Raw genomic sequence first — 20,227 nt, forward strand, 5'->3', positions numbered from 1 at the left:
AGTAACCCCTATTCTACCACGTACTCACAGCCAAATCTTGGTATCTTCTTGCTTCCTTCTCGGCCTCGTGTGTCTCCTTCTGCTAGAACTGTCAATAATTTCCACCTACCTTTATGGCCTCTGTCTGGTCGGTTTTGCGCCTCTATGGTGGACCCTGTCGCTCTACTTCTCTTATGTTGCTCGTTCTGCTTGAACCTGTCACTTGAAGGGGTAGTGATAAGGGGATATCATTAGGGATGGGTGAGGTATTGGCAGAAATGTGGTGTTTGGGGGAACATGGGATTGTTGAGGTATGAGAAATATAGCAGGCTGGGATTAGCCACATCATATTTTTTGGTCAGTCTTAGTTTCACTGTCTACTTTACAGCAGGCAGTTACTACAAGCCCTCCCACCACGACAAGGTGCTGACCTCGGAAGAGTTGTAGTGGCCACCTAGGTCTCCCGACCCTTCCCCTATCTAACATGTGTTAGACATGATGGTAAGAAGACTAAGCAATTATGAGCTGTGTGAGCTGGCACACCCAAATGCGAATTTTTGGATGAAAATTTCAGGATCGTTTGTCCATCATAGGTCCACGTTTGTCCACCCTTTTTTTCTCATTTGTTCAGGCACCGTTTGAGAGATATAAGAAAATACATCTTTTCCGTTCATTTTCTGAGCAGTACCCCCAAATTGCAAAAAAGTAGAGATGAGCGATACCGTGATAAATCACGTTGTGAAACGTGATCGTTACTTTATGATATCAGTGAAATTAAAGCGTGACGTGATCACTGCTAGGTATCGGATTCGTTCTGTGCTGTGTTTGTTATCAATATTTGTATCAATTACCAAAATCTTTTCTGTTAATTGCTTGCAGAGGTAAATAAGCTAGCCAAATAGCCTATTCTTTAGAGCTAACAGATTTGTGAAATACTTATACCTATTATATGAAAAAATTTGAACAATACGAAATTTTATTTCCACCACCAATTAGGCAGTATTTTATTAGTTATTATTTCTTTGTATCAAGATTTATGGTTGGAGGTGGACGTTCGTCCACCTAATACTTTCATTTGTTCACCTCCAGAAACAAAAAATCGACCATTCGAAATTACGCGAAGTGTGAAGTTGGCACCCCCAAATGCGAATTTTGAGCTCAAATTTTCAGGATCGTTTGTCCATCGTTGTCATTCGCAAGTTCACGTTTGTCCACTCAATAATTTCATTTGTCCACCCCTAGAAACCAAAAAAATCGGCCATTCGACATTACGCGAAGTGTGAAGTTGACACCCCCAAATGCGAATTTTGAGCTCAAATTTTCAGGATCGTTTGTCCATCGCAGGTTCACGTTTGTCCACCCAATATTTTCATTTGTCCACCCCTAGAAACCAAAAAAATCGGCCATTCGACATTAGGTACGCGAAGTGTGAAGTTGGCACACCCAAATGCGAATTTTGAGCTCAAATTTTCAGGATCGTTTGTCCATCGTTGTCCATCGCAAGTTCACGTTTGTTCCCAATAATTTCATTTGTTCACCCCTAGAAACCAAAAAAGTCGGCCATTCGACATTACGCGAAGTGTGAAGTTTGGCACCCCCAAATGCGAATTTTGAGCTCATAATTTCAGGATCTTTTGTCCATCGTAGGTCCACGTTTGTCCATCCAATAATTTCATTTGTCCACCCTCAGAAACCAAAAAAATCGGTCATTCGAAATTACGCGAAGTGTGAAGTTGGCACACCCAAATGCGAATTTTAAGCTCAAAATTTCACAATTTCCGGAAGATTTTAAGTATAGGGTTTTTTAAGCAACCCCCACTATTTTAATACGTAGAATCGAATGAAATAATAAAAAATATAGGTTCTAATTTGAAAATCTTGAGTTTGATGAATTTGAGTTAGCCAAGTTCATCATCTTCTTATGAACAGCCTGTACATTTCTCGTCCAAACAGCAAATATTCTTATAATACTACGTATTTGGAAAATCGAAAAAGAAAGAAATTTTCTGCCGAAAAAAAAAGTGCGAGTCCTCATCGCCACCATTTTTTTGATAAAAATCCTATTAACTCATGAGCCGTTGAGTTTTTACCCAAGGTATATGGCACATTGAGATCTGAAAATACTTTATTAGGGAGAAAGATCATTGTCTCAAACCCCAATATGCAAATTTTCAGCTCAAAATTATGATTAGTTTTCCATAAACGTCTAATAGGCCATTCCGGTGAATCACCCTGTATTTTGGATCGGCACAGAAGTCAAAACTGTAATAATTATATGGACTACTGGTTACTAGGACGAATTTAGATGTCTTTGTTGTCTTTTATTTGTGTTCACCTGACGTTTCGCCCAATATTTAGGCTTTTTCAGACTCTTCAGAGGATTAATCGTAAAAAAACACTTCATTGATCAAAATTAATCATTTGTTTGCTATTTGTAAGAGAACAATATCTTAATCCGAAATCATCTATATTATGTTTGGTTTGTAGTGGCTGTCAAGAATGATGTCATTTTTAAACCATGTATCCAACACCCCCCCCCCCCTCCTGGCCACGCCTGTGGTCATTATCGTAAATTTAATTGAATAAAAGAGTAAAAACATTTCATCATCTACCCTTGAATTTGATGTGTTACTTTATCTCTCCTTGTGGTTAAAGTGATACTTTATCTACTGAAAAGAGTTGCTATAACAAAATTTCAAAATTATAAGCTATAAAAAGAATTGTTTTTTTCTATAATATTGAATTGATAATACATATATTTTTTGGAACAATCAAATGCTATTTTATTTATGCCCAATACGGAGGATTCAATTTCATTCTTATATCAGATCGTTATTTATTATTAGGTATTATATATAAAATCTTCAAGATCAGCATCTAACAATGGATGATTAATGGAAGAAGGAATTTCATAGCAAAAATTATCAACCGGAACTGAAATAGGCCACGAAAATATAAACAAAACCCACCAAATCAAAAAAAAAACAAAAGAAAATAAAACAAATTTCATAGATTAGGGACAAAATAAAACTGAACTGGAATTGAAAAATCACCAATATGCGACATATAGCACGGACAAGACGAAGCAACAATCTTAAGATGACGGTTCTTTTATTTTTTTCAGTGCAAAATATAAAAATAATTTATCACAGAATTTCTAGAATAGCGACAAAATTAAAATGAAAATGGAATGGAAGAATCACCAATTAGCGACGTATGGCACGGACAGGATGGAGCAATAATCCTAAGGGGTTGTCCATTAATCACGTGATCTTTTTTTAGCATTTTTTAACCCCCCCTCCCCCATTGGTGATACGTAGTGAGGTTTAACAGTACCGTATCTAGGGCGTGGCAAAGGTGGCACTTGCCACGGGCGCAAGGCCCACAGGGGCGCCCAAAAATATCAAAAGAAGAAAATATTGGAGCTCCAGGCGAAATAATACGAAAGATTACAATTCGGTTTTCATGTTATACCTATATACGCCTCGCAACGAGCGATGCCGAGAAATCTGGAAACATTTAAAATATTGCTAGCCTTCCATAGAATTTGCCCAAAATGATCTCAAAATCAACAAAACTTTAATTTAAGGGAAGAAATAATATAAATATGTTCAAGCGTGCCGTAATCTAGTCATAAATATATCTGTTGAGCGTCGGTATGTTCAAAGGTGCCGCATTCAGATCATAAATATTAGGGTCGAGCTTCGACATTTATTATTACCCCTATTTTAACGAGTTTTTTGCGCTTTATCAAACTTGTCGGTATTTCTTCGACAAACGGTACCATCTATTTTTGAATTGCGGCGGCTTCTTTTTTTTTCATACAATTTTATAAGGATCGGTTTTTTAGATCTTCAGGAGTTATCTCTTTATAGTCTTTATATGTACCTATATGAATATCAATGGTTTCAATAAAAATGAGTAAATATACAGGGTGTTTATGATTAGGTGCGAAAAAATCAGGGGGAGATTCAAATAATAGGGTGGGTCTTTCAAATAAACTTTTTTTGAGGTCTCTCCCGCTTAGTGAAAAAAGTAGTTTTTAATTTGTGAAAAGTTGATAAATGTTTTTTTGTTACATTCATTTTATATTTGTAACAGTTCTCAAAAAAATATCGTTTCGACATCATTTTTCTCTTGAAAACCAAAAAATTCACAAAATTAAAGTTGAGCTGACATTTCATGCGAGCGAGAAGGCATTCGAAAAAATTGTTGGTGGTGTTTCTCTATGATTCCAAGGGGTAGAAAAAGGCACCCTCCAAACTTGTTTCGCGATAAGTTTTTCTTTATTCATATTTTACAATGAGTAAATTAATTTTGGATAGATTAATCTATTCTTAACAAATGAGGTCTCTTGTAATTTTTTGCTTTTATTCACAGTTTTCGAAAAAAAAACATCAACAAATAATACGTCTGAGTTGTGGAGGTTGGAATTATTTTCGACCTCAAATTTATCCAATAGGCGGATGTCAAAACGATGATTTTATCGAGAAATGGTACAAATATAAAATGAATGAAAAAAAAAAACAACAATTATAAACTTCTCACAAATTGAAAACTACTTTTCGGGAGCCATCTTTAGGGGGCTACAGCTAAGGAGATGAAGGCGCAAAAAAAAAGTTCATATGAAAAACCCACCTTATTTTTTGACAAGTAATTTCTCCCTGAATTTTTTCGCAACTATATCATATACACCCTGTATAATATTGGTCATTATTTTAAAACTTCAACGAAAGCATATGACTCAAATTATGAATAAAAAAAAATATTATAAGAAAATATAATGGGTGAAAAAAAATCATCGAAAATGGGGGGCGGTGTCTAACATATTGCCACAGGCGCAATTGTACCTAGATACGGCTCTGAGGTTTAAGACCACCCCCCCTCCCCAACATCACGTGTAATTTTAGTACCTACAACGAATCTTAAAATTTTCTGAATATTATCTTAATTTAAATACAGGTATAAACTATAATCTTTCTTCTGAAATTAAGGACCATAATAAAAATGTCTACACTAGGTTGCAAGTTTTTTTTGATTGCCATAACAATAATAACAAACGAAGAGTGTAATCATAGGAAAAACATGTATTGCACTAGTACATGAATATATTTAATGTAGTCAAGGTCACTACACGCCGCGCCGTGCCGCTTAATATTTGTTTAAAAATCGCGCGTTTGACGAAAAAATAAATACACGTGATATCTTACTACACCCCCCCTCCCCCTTGTGATATTTTCGTGATTTTTATCAAACCCCTCCCCCCCCTTTCAAGCCTCACGTGATTAATGGACAACCCCTAAGATGATGTTTTTTGTTTCTTTTTTGATACAGAATATTATAATGTGTATTAGATTTTTATCCTTTTGGAATTGGTTAAAGTGTATTTAGTTTCTGAAGAATGAAGTTTATTTTAGTCACGTACCTACAGCAAATTAGGTATATATGTAATTATCTCTGTGACTTGTTTTTGTTTATTTCAATGAGAACGAATAAACATATCTATCTATATCTATCTATCTATCTATTGGAGTTGATTGAGTAAAAGTTTACCTTCGAAGGTATACGTTACTTGCTTTTTCAATGAATAACTCATATAAAATAACGATTTATGGCATTGATAGAAATTTCGAAATCCTCCATGACTGGAGAAATACTTCTAGACGAAAATGTTGTCTGTAACACGGCTCCCCCTGTATTTTTAATCAAAATACTGCGTTCCTCAGGGCCCGCCATTCGCATTCTGAGCAGATGTGGACGAGGCCGGACTGTTTGGAAAAGGGGAAGACCGCATCTCCTGAGGGACTCGTCATGGCGAAATTGCATTCTTCCCGATCCTTCTACCTGCTTTACAGATCGTGACAAAGTTTGAAAAGGGACTCTGGAAAGATCTCGCTAACATCCTCGAAGTGATGCTGGTTTAACGTGCAAATAAGTTTAGAAATTTGGAAATTATTACGTAATGTTGATGTTCAAATTACAGGGTTAGGATCATTGGAATAGACCGCGGTCACCTGACGTCATACGCCAACTGTCAATCAGCCTGCTGGACAAACAAACCGTATTTCAATAAACAACAATGGTAATTTAATAGCATTAAAATTGCAATTCTGAGAAAATTATGGGTTTATCCTTCGTAAACCTGAAAGAGAGTAACGTAATTTGATTTTGTATTCATTATTCTTTCTGCTTGCACCGAGATAATTTGTGAGATGGCTGATAAAAGTGATTATTTCAACACCTTGTCTATGGATGTCTAGAAGAGATATTTAGAGAAGATAAAAGAAAGTAATGGATGGGATCCATAATTATAAACAGGTTTTATTAGACTGATTTTTCGTGTATATATTCTTTAATACCATGTAGGTAAATAATTACAATAAGTAGGTATAATATTAATCTAACATTATCGAAAGGCCACAAAGCCAAAAAAAAATTACTGATAGATAAACAATTGATATAGGAGCTATCAAATAACTCCAAAATAAAATACAATGTACTTTGTATTATTGTATTATGTATATTTATAATGCCAATAAACTATATTGAATTTGAATTTTTTTGGACGTGATCCTTATTTATTGAAATTTGGGGATTGTAGTGATGCTGTGAAGGACTTTCCTAAAGTTTCAATGTACGACATTATAAACTATTTTGTATATAAGAAGGGTGCATACATAGGAGAAGACTTCAAAGCCTATAAAAGTTTGGATTCATACAATATGTTCATAAGTAAATGGATTAGAAGGATTGGATAATTGGATAAATTTTTATATGCCTATGTTTCCTTGATTCTATGAGTATACTTCCTACAAAATGTTTCGAACATACAGTTGCCCATTTCAACTTCTCAGTAGTTAAATCTGCTCTTCTAATTGCCTTAATCCACAATTCACGTCTCTTTTGAGACAGAGGATTAATATTTTTTCTATCGTCGTAAATAGAAGGGAATCGGTGGAATGAAACCTTATCTCTGCCGCTTCTACTTCCACATTTCACAACCGCGCAAAATTGAGGCATTATCGAGAAAAAACAATTTTTAATTTGACATAAACACACAATAAGCATTTGTAGATCCGTTTGTTTGTCCAGCAGGCTGATTTGACAACCATCATTTACTGTCGTCTGTCAAACGTGCCCGCGGTCTATTAGGCGAACAATTTGGTCTAAGCGGTAAATTATATAGCTATCGCACTCCACACCGTGGAAAAATTATGTTCTGTGAAATATAGATGTTTTGGTCTCCTGAAGAAAAAATTCCCATGAAATTTTTGGGGGCCTCGACTAGTTTCGGAGATGGCCCCCCTATATGTTTCTCCATCAAATTTCCCTCAACATTTTTCCTTCATTTTATTAACACAATATACCCATTCTAATTTAACAAGTGTCAACACATTTTCCCATAAAAATCACCTGTGAAGAAACGAAAAATTATCCTTCTGTAACTCCTCAAAAATTTAACTTTTGACAGATCACTCCGAGGCTCAGAGTCGTCTATCAAAAGTTATACATATTTTTGTAAGGTTAGTAAGAAAAAGGATTTTTTCCTACAACTGCTATGAAAAGTAGCGTATTCTTCATAGCTTAGTCAATTTCAAACCTATGTATTGCTCATACTGTGGGAAATATTATTTCTCACGGCACTTTGCCCACACCTCGCTTGGTAGACCAATGAAATTGGGCTTTTGAGTCGTTTCTATGGAAACGCAATAAATTAGCACATACTGTCAACGAAGGCCATTTTGATTTGAATCAAGTCCATTACTTGAATTATTGAAATTTGTGCAGTTGTAGGAAAAGTATAGTGTGCAACATGTGGAGAAAGTAGGACTTTCCCCATTTGTTGCACAATATACCTACTATTGTTGATTTACAGGTGAATATTTTTGTGAAAATGTGTTGAAACTGTTGAGAATTGTTGAATTGGGATGTGTTGTGTATATTGTGCTGATAAAATGAAGGAAGATATTTGAACTAAATTTGATGGAGAAAAACATACGTGAAAACCCCCGTTTTTCTGACTTTGGGGGGCCATATCTCCGAAACTAGTCAAGACCGCCAAAAATTCAATTAAAATTTTTTGTTCAGGAGACCAAAATATTCGTCGAAACATAATTTTTTCACAGGGTGGAGTGCGATAACTATATTTTTACCGACTAAGCTAACGTTCGTCTATACAGGCTGGTCCAGATTTTAGTGCAATCATTTTGACGTCGGATAGAACAACTCTTGTCATGAAAAAATTCATATAAACATATAACAAACTTCGTTTTAGAGATACAGGCTGTTAATGTTTGAAAAAAGAATAGTTTTCTACTTATAACTCTAATATTATTGAATTCATTGTTTTTATTTAAAGTTATTGAAGTCTTGATAATGTAATATTTCGAATTAGGTAAGTCTCTCCTGCCAAAATTATCCACTGGCGTAAATATAGGGGTGCGATGATCCTTTTCTCATTGATAATCTACACAACTGTCTTTTTTCCGAGAAAAATATTTAATTCCTGAAATCAACTGGGCTTCATTAAAAAAAAAGGGAAAAACAGCTGAAAACCCATGTTTTTCTGACTTTGGGGGGGACTCCGAAACTAGTAGGGACCGCCAAAAATTTCATTTGAATTTTTTGCTCAAGTTCCAAAAACATAATTTTTCCAAAAGGTGGAGTGCGATTACTATACAGGGTGATTCATTGGTCAATGGGCGGAAGCTGAGGGTAAATAGAGGATACCGAGGTGAGTCAGAATAACCTTTATTTGAAGGGCATATCTCTCTTCATAATCAAGATACAGAGAGTATTTAATTGATTTTGTCAATGTCTTCAATTACCCATAACTTTCGAACTACCCTTTATATTTTCATGATATTTGGCACGTTTATTCTCTGCAACAACAACTTCATAGTAACTTGTTTTTTTTTCAGGTCCGGCCTAGAAAAAATTGATAAATGAGATCAACCAAATTAAAAAATACTTTGTATGTCAAAATTTTGATTACTGTGTTGTCAGTCAGGTTAGACTAGATTTATTGAGTATTGAAATTGTATGCGGAAGTTCGGTAAATAACTTGCTGCCTTTGCATTTTTCTCCTTTATTCGAATATTTTCTATCAAATTCTAAAAATCTTGATGTACAGGGCGTGTTTTTTAGGTTGAACCTTATTTATCAATTTTTCCTAGGCTGGAACTCAGAAATAAATTCAGTTGCTATGTCTGTATGAAGTAGTTGTTGCAGAGAATGAACGTACAAAATATCATAATAATATATAGGGTGGTCCGAAAGTTATGGGTAATTGAAGGAATGGACATAATCAATAAAATACCTTGCTTATAAAGAGAGATATCTTCTTCTTCATGTACCGTCTCCATTTCGGAGGTTGGCTATCATCATTGCTATTTTAACCTTGGAAACTACGGCTTTAAAGAGGTCCGCTGATGTGGCGTTAATCTATTTTCGCAGGTTCGCAAGCCAGGATATTCTTCTTCTTCCAACAGATCTTACAGATCAACAGATATAGCCTTCAAATAAAGGCTAGGTTAGGTTAGGTTAGGTTATAATTCTGCATAAAGTTTTGTTTTACTATTTAGAAATCAGTTGCTATAGCAACTGGTTTCTTAATTTCATTTTGGTTGGAGTTTTTTTTATATTAAAAAAAGCCATCAAACCAAAATGAGAATTGAGAAAACCAAAATTCCCATCGGTAAAATTCCTGAACCTTAAAATGCATTTCGCTCATTAACGACTCAACATATGTAGATATTCGTACCCTGAAAATTGTCAAACTCTTGCACATTCAGTTCGAGACTTACCTATCTCGAACAAGGAGGCTGAATAGATTTTGACCTCGAATTTCTCATCATTTAATACTCAAACTACATATCAAAATTACAAACAACTGGGCAAAATAACAACCCCTCGTGCCCCTGATGGACCAAGCGCGCGAAAATCCCCAGAATCAAAGCCCAAACATTCCCGTTCTGCAACGTCGCAGCTTTCCGCTTCAATTTTCTCACAGGTTGTTTTCCTTGCGACTGGCAAATTGAATTATCGAAAAATAAACGAGTTCTTGTCCGAAACGAGGACCCAAAATTGAACAGACTGTCATATCTGTATATGTATATATTTGCAGAGAGGGCCGAGCCAGCTTGGCATTGTGGCGTCAGAAGCTATCAGCCGTCTCCAAGGCACCCCTGATTCAAATAAGCCCGGACTTGGGTCGACTCGCGGGAATGGGATTTGGTTTTTGTCGACTTTATACGTCACTGTCTCCTCGGACGACTGGCTAATTCTTGGGGTGGCAGATCTGACGGATAAACAAAACGTGGATTTGCCACTGATATTTTCGTTTGTTTCGGAAATTTTACTGCACGAAAACAAATAGAAGAAATGAGGAAGGCAATGACGTGAAGTCATTTGCTTCTGGGCGGTCGTCATTCATTCATTCACAGAACTGTTAGCTTTTAATGATATAACCATAATCTTTTGCGATTTATTAGATGTAGTAAACATAATCCATTATTTTTTCAAAAGATGGCTTTAGTTAGCAGTATCTCGCGTTGTATGAGTTCGATCGGGTTGCATTAAATAGCGTTAAAAATATGAGATTTCGTACTACGATAACTTTTCTGACAGTATTGTGATTAGTTGATAGGAATTCATCAAGCCGAGTAGCTTGACATTTTAACCAACTATTTGACTTGAAAATCAAGCTCGTGAAAACTTAATACTTGAGCTTGACTTGATTTTAGATATTTATTGCTTGAATTGATATCAATCTACTTCATATTACTTGAGCTTGATATGCACGCGTCGCACGGCATATATTTCTGCAATCTCATGCGCGCTTAGACTGAATAAGGGGATTTCTCGAGCGCCAAGAGACTGAAGCATACTGTGACTTTATTAGTAGTTTTTAACATTTCTATGAAATCTATTGGTAGTTTCAGAAATATCTTTCCAAACTTGACCAAAATGGCCAAGGACTTTTCATCAACGCCAGCATCTTCAGCTCCTGTTGAAAGACAATTTTCCAGAGCTGCTCTTACATTCACAAAAACCCGAAATAGTTTAAGCGACAAATCTATAAGATGCCTCATGTGTCTTAGATCCTGGATGGAGAATGATGAAATCAAGCAAAGCCTGGAGGTTTCTCAATATTAAAAAGCTCTATTTTTATTATTTTTTATTTTGTTATGATTTAAAATGATTTAATTTATGTTTATATTTCGAAAAAGTTGATATTTTCGGTTGTTTTCTACAATGAGTTTAATAAATAAATTTTTTTTTGCAAGGTTCCTTCTCATTTCATCTTTTTTTTTTCAATGATGTGACACTACACAATAAAACTGCTGAAAATCAAGTAGCTTGATATGATTCAAGTACTTGATAAATAAATAATTGACTTGAGATTGAAAAACTGAGACTTGGCTTGAGCTTGACTTGAAATCATGTCAAGCCGTGAATCCCTATTAGTTGGCTCAGTTTAGTTTGATCTCGCGTCAAAGATGGACACTATCAAAGAGTAAACACGCTATATTTTAAAATTTTTCTTCAATAAAGGCGAATAGCAAGCCAGGCGCCTGAAAATTTAAATACTGTTTATTGTCCTGGTACTGTAACAGCCAATCACATGGAATTTTAGTTCCGTAGATTCTGTTCCGGTAATTTCGAAGCCAAAGATGCACTCAAAGGCCAATTGTCGAAAATTTCGATAAACTTGTAGGATTTCACATATGCCTACTTATGCGTTTCGTCCCTGGCACACACACCGGACTCATCAGTGTGACTTTGGTATATTTGTGTGTGCCGTGTCACAGACGCTTGGGGAATTTATTATTATCGGGAGCCGCCGGGACTCGAACCCGGCACCTTGTCGCATCTCGGTGAGTGAGTCTACCTCTTAACGTCTAGGCTACCGAATGCTGTGTTTATTGATGCTATGTGGAGCTTTATGAGAAGCCGCCACAAACTCATGGACATTGTCGAGTCCGACCGTCATGTAAGCACTGTTTTGATTCCCAAGGGCTAAAGATTACACAAAACCGTTAAGAAGCATTTGGATAAGTCTGGTCTCGAGAAGAAGGTCGATGTATGAATACGTATGAATACACGAGTTAACGTAAAAAACTTGATGTACCGAATTTCCATCTGCGAATCGCTGCTGAATCGCAACAAAATCGAGCCATTTTTGAAGCAGTTAGTGACTCGTGATGAAAAGTGGATCACTTACGACAACGTCAAGCGAGAACGCTAGCGGTTGAAACGCGGTGAGCCTGCGGAAACGGTAGCCAAGCTAGGATTGACGACTAGGAAGGTTTTCGTGTGTTTGGTAGGATTGGCAAGTAATTATCTACTATCAGCTACTCCCCTACGGCATAACTGTAAACTAGGAACTGTACTTTCAACAATTGGGCCGTCTGAAAGAAGCAATCGCCCAGAAGCGGCCAGCTTTGGCCAAGAGGAGAGGAATTGTGTTTCATCAGGACAACGCCACATCGATAGTGAGCTTCAGAAGCTCCGGGTGTTTGGTTGGGAGGTTCTTTTTCACACATCTTACAGTCCGAACCTTGCACCAAGTGATTACTATCTGTTCCTGTCCATGGCGAACAATTTTGCTGGTGAAAAATTCGTTTCAACAGAGGCTTGTGAAAATCTACAGTCTCAAGTTTTGCCAAAAAGGTCGAGGGCTTCTATGAGGGAGACATAATGATATTACCATCTAAATGGCAATAAGTTATCGAACAAAACGACCTAAATCGGATAATTCCAACTATGGGGATTAAAGCCTTCGTTTTCATGCAAAAATAATAGATTTTTTTTTTACTACACCTTATATGCCGAGTTATATGCAGAATCACGTGGAGAATGCAAGTGACAGCTAAGAAGTCATGAGTGCTGAACCTTCCAAAATCAATAGCAAAAAAGCAAAAAATACCTGCCAGTAAATAACAATGAAATCACCTTCAATTTTTCAATTGTTAGAAGATTCATCTTATTAATCTAGAATAATTTACATTAGGTAATACCTACGTAGGTAATTATACTATTATGAATTAGTAACTAACATATTATTTGAAACTAAAGAATTTTTCCATTTGCTCTAATATTATGTTTTTCCTAATTATGAATGAAATAAGAATATAGGTAGGTATTAGGAATCGTGATGACGCAGTCGCATGAAATTATGCTTAAAATTGTTATTCATATTTATGTATACTTCCAAATCTCAATTCGGTTGGATCAGTTGATACGGAATTATCAGATGATTTTTTTCGATACCCTGCTTGAGTTTCTGTCGTTCTGATGAAGCCATCATTTTTTTTAATTTTGGTTTTTTTGACCTAAGTGAATCACTATCCAGTCATCACCCAAATTTATATAACTCTATCAATTTCATAAATCTTCATCAGACATACACAACATCCTTGATCTAACTGGGATTCGAACCCGGTACCTTTGGCACCACAAGTCGACTATTAATCCACTGCGCTACCCAGATAGTCGATGAAGCCATTAATACAAAATTTTCCACGAAGCTTAAACTGGTTATTCCATAAATGTATAGAAGCCAAATCTCAACCCGATCGGATGAGTATTCACTTAAATATTGTGTATTCACGTCTAGTATTTTTTTCATTTTGTTGAATAACTATTTCATTTTTTTTCAATTTTATATGGCCCTAGTTACGCTATCAATCGAAATTATGCACGAAGCTTGAAATGGTTATTCCATTTCTATAAATTTAATTAAGCCCTGAAAGAAAACTTCAGCATGAGAAAGGGGTAGTTCCCCTCAACCTCCTCCTATCTCATTTCGTATGTACCTAAGCGAGTGGCCGTTTGAAATTTTTGTTCTTTCTTTCTGGAAGGCATCCACCCAAGCGATCAGTCCGACTTGCGTATCTTTTTCCTTCTGAAATGTCTCCTAGACGTCCGGGTCAAAGACTACTGTAATGAGTTTCCAATTCCCCAGGGCTCCATCTTGTCCATATTGTGTGTTTCAAGTCTGGCGTTCTTTGTTTTTCTTTTCGAGGCTAAATTACTTGCTGTCGTCTGATGCAAAAGTGGCGTTCGAAAAGAATCGATACGTTACAAGGAGCTAATTACGGTTCTGACAAACAAATAAGATACATAGAAAGTTCTTCATGAATTGAGAATCTTGTTAGGGATACAAAGGAAAAACATTGAGTTTTAAGAAAGGATTCATTAATTCCTTGTATTTTACAGAATGCATAACTCAACTGGTATAAATAAATCAAGTGGAAGTTCAAACTAACATCTATGGTTTGAACAAGCTTCTATGATTATCTGCGTTCACTGATTTTGAGGTTACCTGTCAGAGTGACATTTATCGAAAAAAAAAAGATTTCCATTCATTACTTGGACGCTGATTTTCAATAAAATCCAATTTTCTTTCTGTAATGAAATGATGAAAAAATGTCAACATATACGGAAAAATTAAAAATTTGCATGTAGCTGTAAAGGGTTTTCCAGTAAGATATTTCATTTTGAATAGTTCGCTATCTGGCTTTTTCCACTTTTGAAGCTGTAATCTTTTTAAATTAGACAAGCAGAAACTTCGGCATTATTACATATGGAACGATACACGTTTCAACAACGCATTGAAATTGATAAATTCACTACAAAAATGGTGAGAATTTTGAAGTCACATTTCGCAAAAATAAAGCACTTGTGGGTCGTCGTGAAGCACCTTCTCGGCCAGCAATAGTAAATGTGATGGAAAAATGAATTTGAGCTGTTGGGACAAGTACGTGATGTAAAGAATCGAAACCGTGTGAGTTGCTCAAGAAGAACTGAGGATTTTGGTACTGTAGCCAGCAGTTTTGATGGAAATTACAGGTTTGTCGATTTCTCGTCGATCTTGAGAATTAGGCATTCCACAAACGACATTATACAGTATTTTGCATAAAGACTTAGGTCTTGAGGCGGCCACTCACGAGGCACCATGGTCGAGCGTTCGGATCATTTTACAGTCGGGCAGCTCGGGACACGGCCGCACGACTGTAAATCAGAGAATGAACTTGACTGCCCGACCGGAATCCCTTGGGTGCCTGGCTTCCAGATGCTCGAGAAAATGCCTCGTGAGTGGTGGGCATTAATGCTACGTGCCGCACAAACAACAAAATAAACGCAATTTTGCCAGAAGAGTTTCCTGGCCTTGTTATTTCTCGAAGAGGTGATGATCACAATTGGTCACCGAGATATTATGATTTACCATCTTTAGACTTTTTCGTTTCGGACCATGTCAATGCTTCACAATCGATTCAAGACCTCAAAGATTTAATTCGTAAGTTTATCGAAGTCATAAACCCACAAATGTGCGAATTGGTCATAAAAAAGATATGGTGCTGCAACAGTAGCCATCACAAATGGCATAGCTTCCTATTTAAAATAAAACAAGTGCTTATCTCGGTTTTGTCTTAAATATACCTCGTCCCTTCGAACATTCGTGAATTCGTCATTGAATTCCAATTACCCCTATTGAAGATAAGACAAAACTACATTCAACAAATATTACACAGTACAACAACTATTTGCTCCATTGAACTTCTGCTCTGAAATCTCACACCTTAGTCATGTTTGCAGTTTGTCTCGTTTGTGTATAAATTTCAGCTATCGAGTTATGTATAATTGAGAATATTATTTTGTTGTGATCTTGAATTGAAATAGCTCTTTTTAAGATGCTTATAGCTCATACCTTACATAATTACGAAGATCCTTATGTTATACATTGAATTTACAAAAATCTATATTATTCAGGCAGCATTTATCCATTATCTAATTCGACCTTGGTTGATTTCGGATAAAGATGATTGAGTATGTGAAAAAAAGTCATGAAAATACAGAGTAAACAATTTAACTGCTTTTCAATGACATATAATGACTATAATTACATAATTATAAAAACATCACAGCTGTTATTTTTAGTGACAGTATTCACGTATAAACGACAATAAATAAACCGTGCATTTACACCAATTATTTAGGCATCAGTTAACTCCAGTTTCTTCAATCTACAATGTCCAGAACCAAACTTTCGTGAGGTTTCAATTTGAAATTTTGTGGATTTATCACGGATCTGAAACAGAAACATGCATTATCGAATAGCAGCTTATCTTCAGTAGATGAAGCAAACTCCTTACCCTATTTTATATGAAGAACCAACATTCGTCAGTGCTACTGTAGCCCCTTTGGCACCTACAGATGGTACATACACTGTTTCTTCTTCATTTTTGTCATGCCATCCAAGTTTAAACGCCAAAACTGTATGTTTGTTACCGTGACTTCTTTTCAAAACAATAACATCGTCTGAAATAGCCCATATGTCAGTTGAACCAATCCTTGTAGGATCCTCTTTCCTTTTCCTGGTCAACGCTTTGTAGATTTGATAATGGCTCAGCACTTTCTCATCTAATTGTGACGCTAAGTTTGTTTTCTTGTATTTCTCACTCACCGGCAGCCAAGGCTCAGCACCTTAAAAAAGTGAGTGAGACCACGAATTGAACCCTGTAGGATACCATATTGTTTCTTCTCTTACCTTCATTGAATCCTGCGTTGATGGTGTCGTCCCATTGGAAAGGAGTTCTTTCGAAATCCCTACTGGTGGCTTCAAAGATTGACCTGTTACGTGCAGAAGGATCTTTTCCTTGTTCGTAGGTGACTTCACCATCTTCTTGACCAAACTCTTCTCCATTGTATGTTACAGCGATTCCAGGAAGCAGTTGTACGAGCATATTGAACCCGTCAATATTCTCTACTCCTAGCCTTGTTGGTATCCTTCTGTTGTCGTGGTTTCCAAGCTGAAAAATTAATATGTTATAGTTGTTTTAGGGTACAAGGAGATGTTCAACCTACCACCCAGTTCGAAGTATATATCGAAGGTAAAGCATTCTTCCACATGTAGACTATTCTGGATATATCATGGGCGGTGGAAATGTTTTTATTGAAATTGGTGATGAAGAAGAAGTTGAAAGTGAAATGGGATCCTTTTTGGCTTCCATCAGGGGTTCCGTAGTAAGGCATTGTGTGTTCGAGGTCGGCGTATGCTTCTGTCATCAATATTCTGCAATTGGACATTTTCATTCTTCTGGTTACTTATTTATATGAAAGGGTATATTACCTAGCGTCTCCACCATGGTTTGCAGTATAATCATCTACGAGTTTTCTCCAATCGTATATCACCTCGTAGGTTTCAGGTTGGTTGTTGGTATAAATGTGTTTGAGGTAATCATTATCTTCCTCTGAAACATTTGGATTGTATGATCTTGGTTCATCTCTCAACTCTTTGTCTTCCACTAGGTACGGTATAGCGTCGACTCTGAAGCCATCCACTCCAATATCCATGTAGTATACCAGGATTTTCTACAAACAAATTTGTACCTAGCATCTTCATCTCGAAGTGTAATAACATCAACTCACCTTCATATCTTCTCTAACTTTGGGGTTTCTGTAGTTGAGGTCTGGTTGTTCTTTCACGAAATGGTGAAGGTAGTATTGTTTCCTTTTGTCGGACCACTGCCAAGCTGAGCCTCGGAAAACGCTTATCTGAAAATTGATCTTAGGAAACTGAACAGCTACAAAATTTCATGATATGAACGATAATTCTATGAAATTGATGTTTTTAGAAGCAATTTTGCAACATAATAGCTCTCCTTATTATAACCTCTGAAAACGAAATTCTCAATCTATACAGGATGATTCACAATTCAGTATCAAGATTTCAGGAGCGTATTTTTTAGGTCTAAATAAGACGTTTTTTTCATAAACATGGAATTGTTATCGATCCACAGATTGTTGAAGTTTCAAGATATATTTAGTTTTTTATTCATAACTCATTGAGTTTTTGAGATATTAAGATGAAATTTGAAATATGAGTTACGTTTAAGGGTTTACTTTGATCATCCAGTACCAATATCGAGTGATTGTAACAAGCTATTAGAAAAATTTCTGGATATAAAATGAATCCTTTACTTGGTTCATACATTTTTCTGTTTCTTGTAATTTTTACGCATCTGCGGTTGTAAAAGAGAAAAAATGAAAATCATTTTTTTGCAGTATTTAATTGAAACTTTAAACAAAAGATAGGAACCTAATATCACAATGAAAGCAAAAACGTTAACGTAGGTATTTAGTTTTCTCAAAATCACTTGAAAAATTAGAAACGTAACGAAACCATGTTTCAAATTTGATCTTTTATTTCAAAAACTGAAAGAGCTATGAAGAAAAAATAAAAAAAAAACATGAAATTTTTAGTTCGGTAACGAAGCGTTTGCGGACACATGTTCATGAAAAAAAGGCTTATTTTGACCAGAAAAATACGTCCTTGAAATTTTGAAACTGAATTTTTGAAACATCCTGTATAATTATATATGGATGATTTATTTATAGTTATTTTTTTATTCAAACGAAATGTACGTCGCTTGCAAAATGTCTTATAATCATGCTATCTATTTGATTGTAAATATCGTGAAAAATTTTTTTCACTTTAAGTACAAACAAATTTTGAGGCAAAGCCTCATCAGGAAAAACAATGATTTCATATGAGATTTCATGAGTTTTCATTGAGAAAATTACCATTTTTCTTTCTTTACGTCTCGGGAAACAAAATTCTCCATTTGGTTGGATAAAAAAATTACTGAAAACTTATAATTTTCAGGGTAGATTTGAATGTTCCATTGAATTTTTCTGTGCAAAATCTGACAAGGGGTTTCTTTTATATATTGCCCATTATTTACCAAGTATATCGAGATAAAATTTTGCATTTTGAGATGTAGAAGAACAACTTCAAGCTTTTTCCAAAATTTTAAGTAGATCGCGTTACCAGAACCATAGAAAATTTAAACAGAATATCGGAAGGAAAAATTAAATTTTTTCGTCAAACCAGAACCAATCGATTCGAATTACTTTTTTGTATAGATATTAGAGGAAATGTCGAAAAAACCGAATATCCTGTAACAACAGATCCGAATACGTTGAAATTCAGATTGTATATAAAAAATAACAATTCAAATGTTCAGGTCAAATTTTAGGAGGATTATCTCATCATAACCATAACATTTCAAATGATGAATTCCCGGAAGTTTCTTTTGGAGAAAGTATCAACCGAACTGCAATTGCAATCACTCACCCAGTTGTTTGGTGGACTACCATCTTCTTTGGCATCTGCCCACACATAGTAATCCTTATATTCCTCATTTCCATTTTCAGATTCCTGGAACCACTTATGCAAGTTGCTGGTGTGGTTAGGAACGAAATCCAGAATGATCTTAATGCCAATTTCATGAGCTTTCTTTATCAGCTCCTTCAAATCATCAATATGGCCATACATGTCTTCAATCTTGTAGTAATCACTTATGTCATACCCAGCATCAATCTGCGGAGACTGCATTATAGGAGATAACCAAACTCCATCCACTCCAGCATCTTTGAAATGGTCCAGCTTCTCGATAACACCAGCCAAATCACCATTTCCGTCATTGTTGACATCTCTGAACGATCTAGGATACACCTGGTAAAACACCCCGTGTTGCCACCATTCTTCTCCTGAACTGCAAAGAACAGAAGAGAGGAATGGCAACGCCACTGCGAACCACAGAGTTTTTGCGAACATTTTCGAATGCAGCTCGGTGAGCGAAATGCAGTATTTATACGCAAAATAGCGATTGATAATTTGAAATGCTGAGGATTGATAATTGTGAAATTACTTGGAATGGTGACGTATGATGGGAATTGTCCCAGAGATTAGTTTTTAAATGGAAAGATTAAAGCGGAAACAATTGATGGTAATTTTTTGTTTTTCTAGTAATCATTTCAATGGCAATCAGATGTGGCGAAATGTAGCGAAGTTCTATCATTTTTGTTTGTTAATTGTTAGTTCGTTGATTTGTTTTGAAAAAAATTATCTGATTTTTTGTATTCAGATAGAAAACAGAGAAATATAAATGAACGATTTTATACACAATGAATATCTACCTCATTTGATGCACTGATATAACTGTTTAGTCGACAACGATCACGCGAATGACTGAAGACTATGAAAAGTAGCTCTATTACATGAATCCAAGTTCATAGGCGTGCAGGAAAATTATTTGATGGGAATAATGAATTTATTTTTTCTCTTTATAAACAGTTTATCTGCATTTCAAACTATTTCGAACAATATTACTTTCGTGCCTTTCATTCGGTCCATGATTCCCCAAAAGATCGTAGCTCTACTAGCAGCAGCAACTAC

General features: G+C 35.7%; 1 protein-coding gene across 1 annotated transcript; it reads right to left on the reverse strand.

Annotated features, from left to right (window-relative positions):
• Positions 1 to 15,844: 15,844 nt before the first annotated feature.
• On the reverse strand, positions 15,845 to 19,624 carry LOC123684818 (maltase 1-like). Its single transcript, XM_045624290.1, has 7 exons — positions 19,124 to 19,624; positions 17,416 to 17,541; positions 17,117 to 17,358; positions 16,852 to 17,059; positions 16,535 to 16,796; positions 16,140 to 16,470; positions 15,845 to 16,075 (listed from the first exon to the last, which is right to left on the reverse strand). The coding sequence occupies exons 1-7, from the start codon at positions 19,604 to 19,606 to the stop codon at positions 16,006 to 16,008; spliced, it is 1,722 nt and encodes a 573-aa protein (XP_045480246.1). The 5' UTR covers positions 19,607 to 19,624; the 3' UTR covers positions 15,845 to 16,005.
• Between the last annotated feature and the right edge of the window lie 603 nt (positions 19,625 to 20,227).

The sequence above is a fragment of the Harmonia axyridis genome, chromosome 7 (assembly GCF_914767665.1).
Source record: "Harmonia axyridis chromosome 7, icHarAxyr1.1, whole genome shotgun sequence".
NCBI lineage: Eukaryota > Metazoa > Arthropoda > Insecta > Coleoptera > Coccinellidae > Harmonia > Harmonia axyridis.

Coding starts and splice junctions, on each gene's coding strand:
- LOC123684818 (XM_045624290.1), bottom strand. CDS start 19,606: ATGTTCGCAAAAACTCTGTGGTTCGCAGTGGCGTTGCCATTCCTCTCT. Junction 16,797..16,851: donor TATATACTTCGAACTGGGTG/GTAGGTTGAACA, acceptor TTAATTTTTCAG/CTTGGAAACCACGACAACAG. Junction 16,076..16,139: donor GGTTCTTCATATAAAATAGG/GTAAGGAGTTTG, acceptor TTTCTGTTTCAG/ATCCGTGATAAATCCACAAA.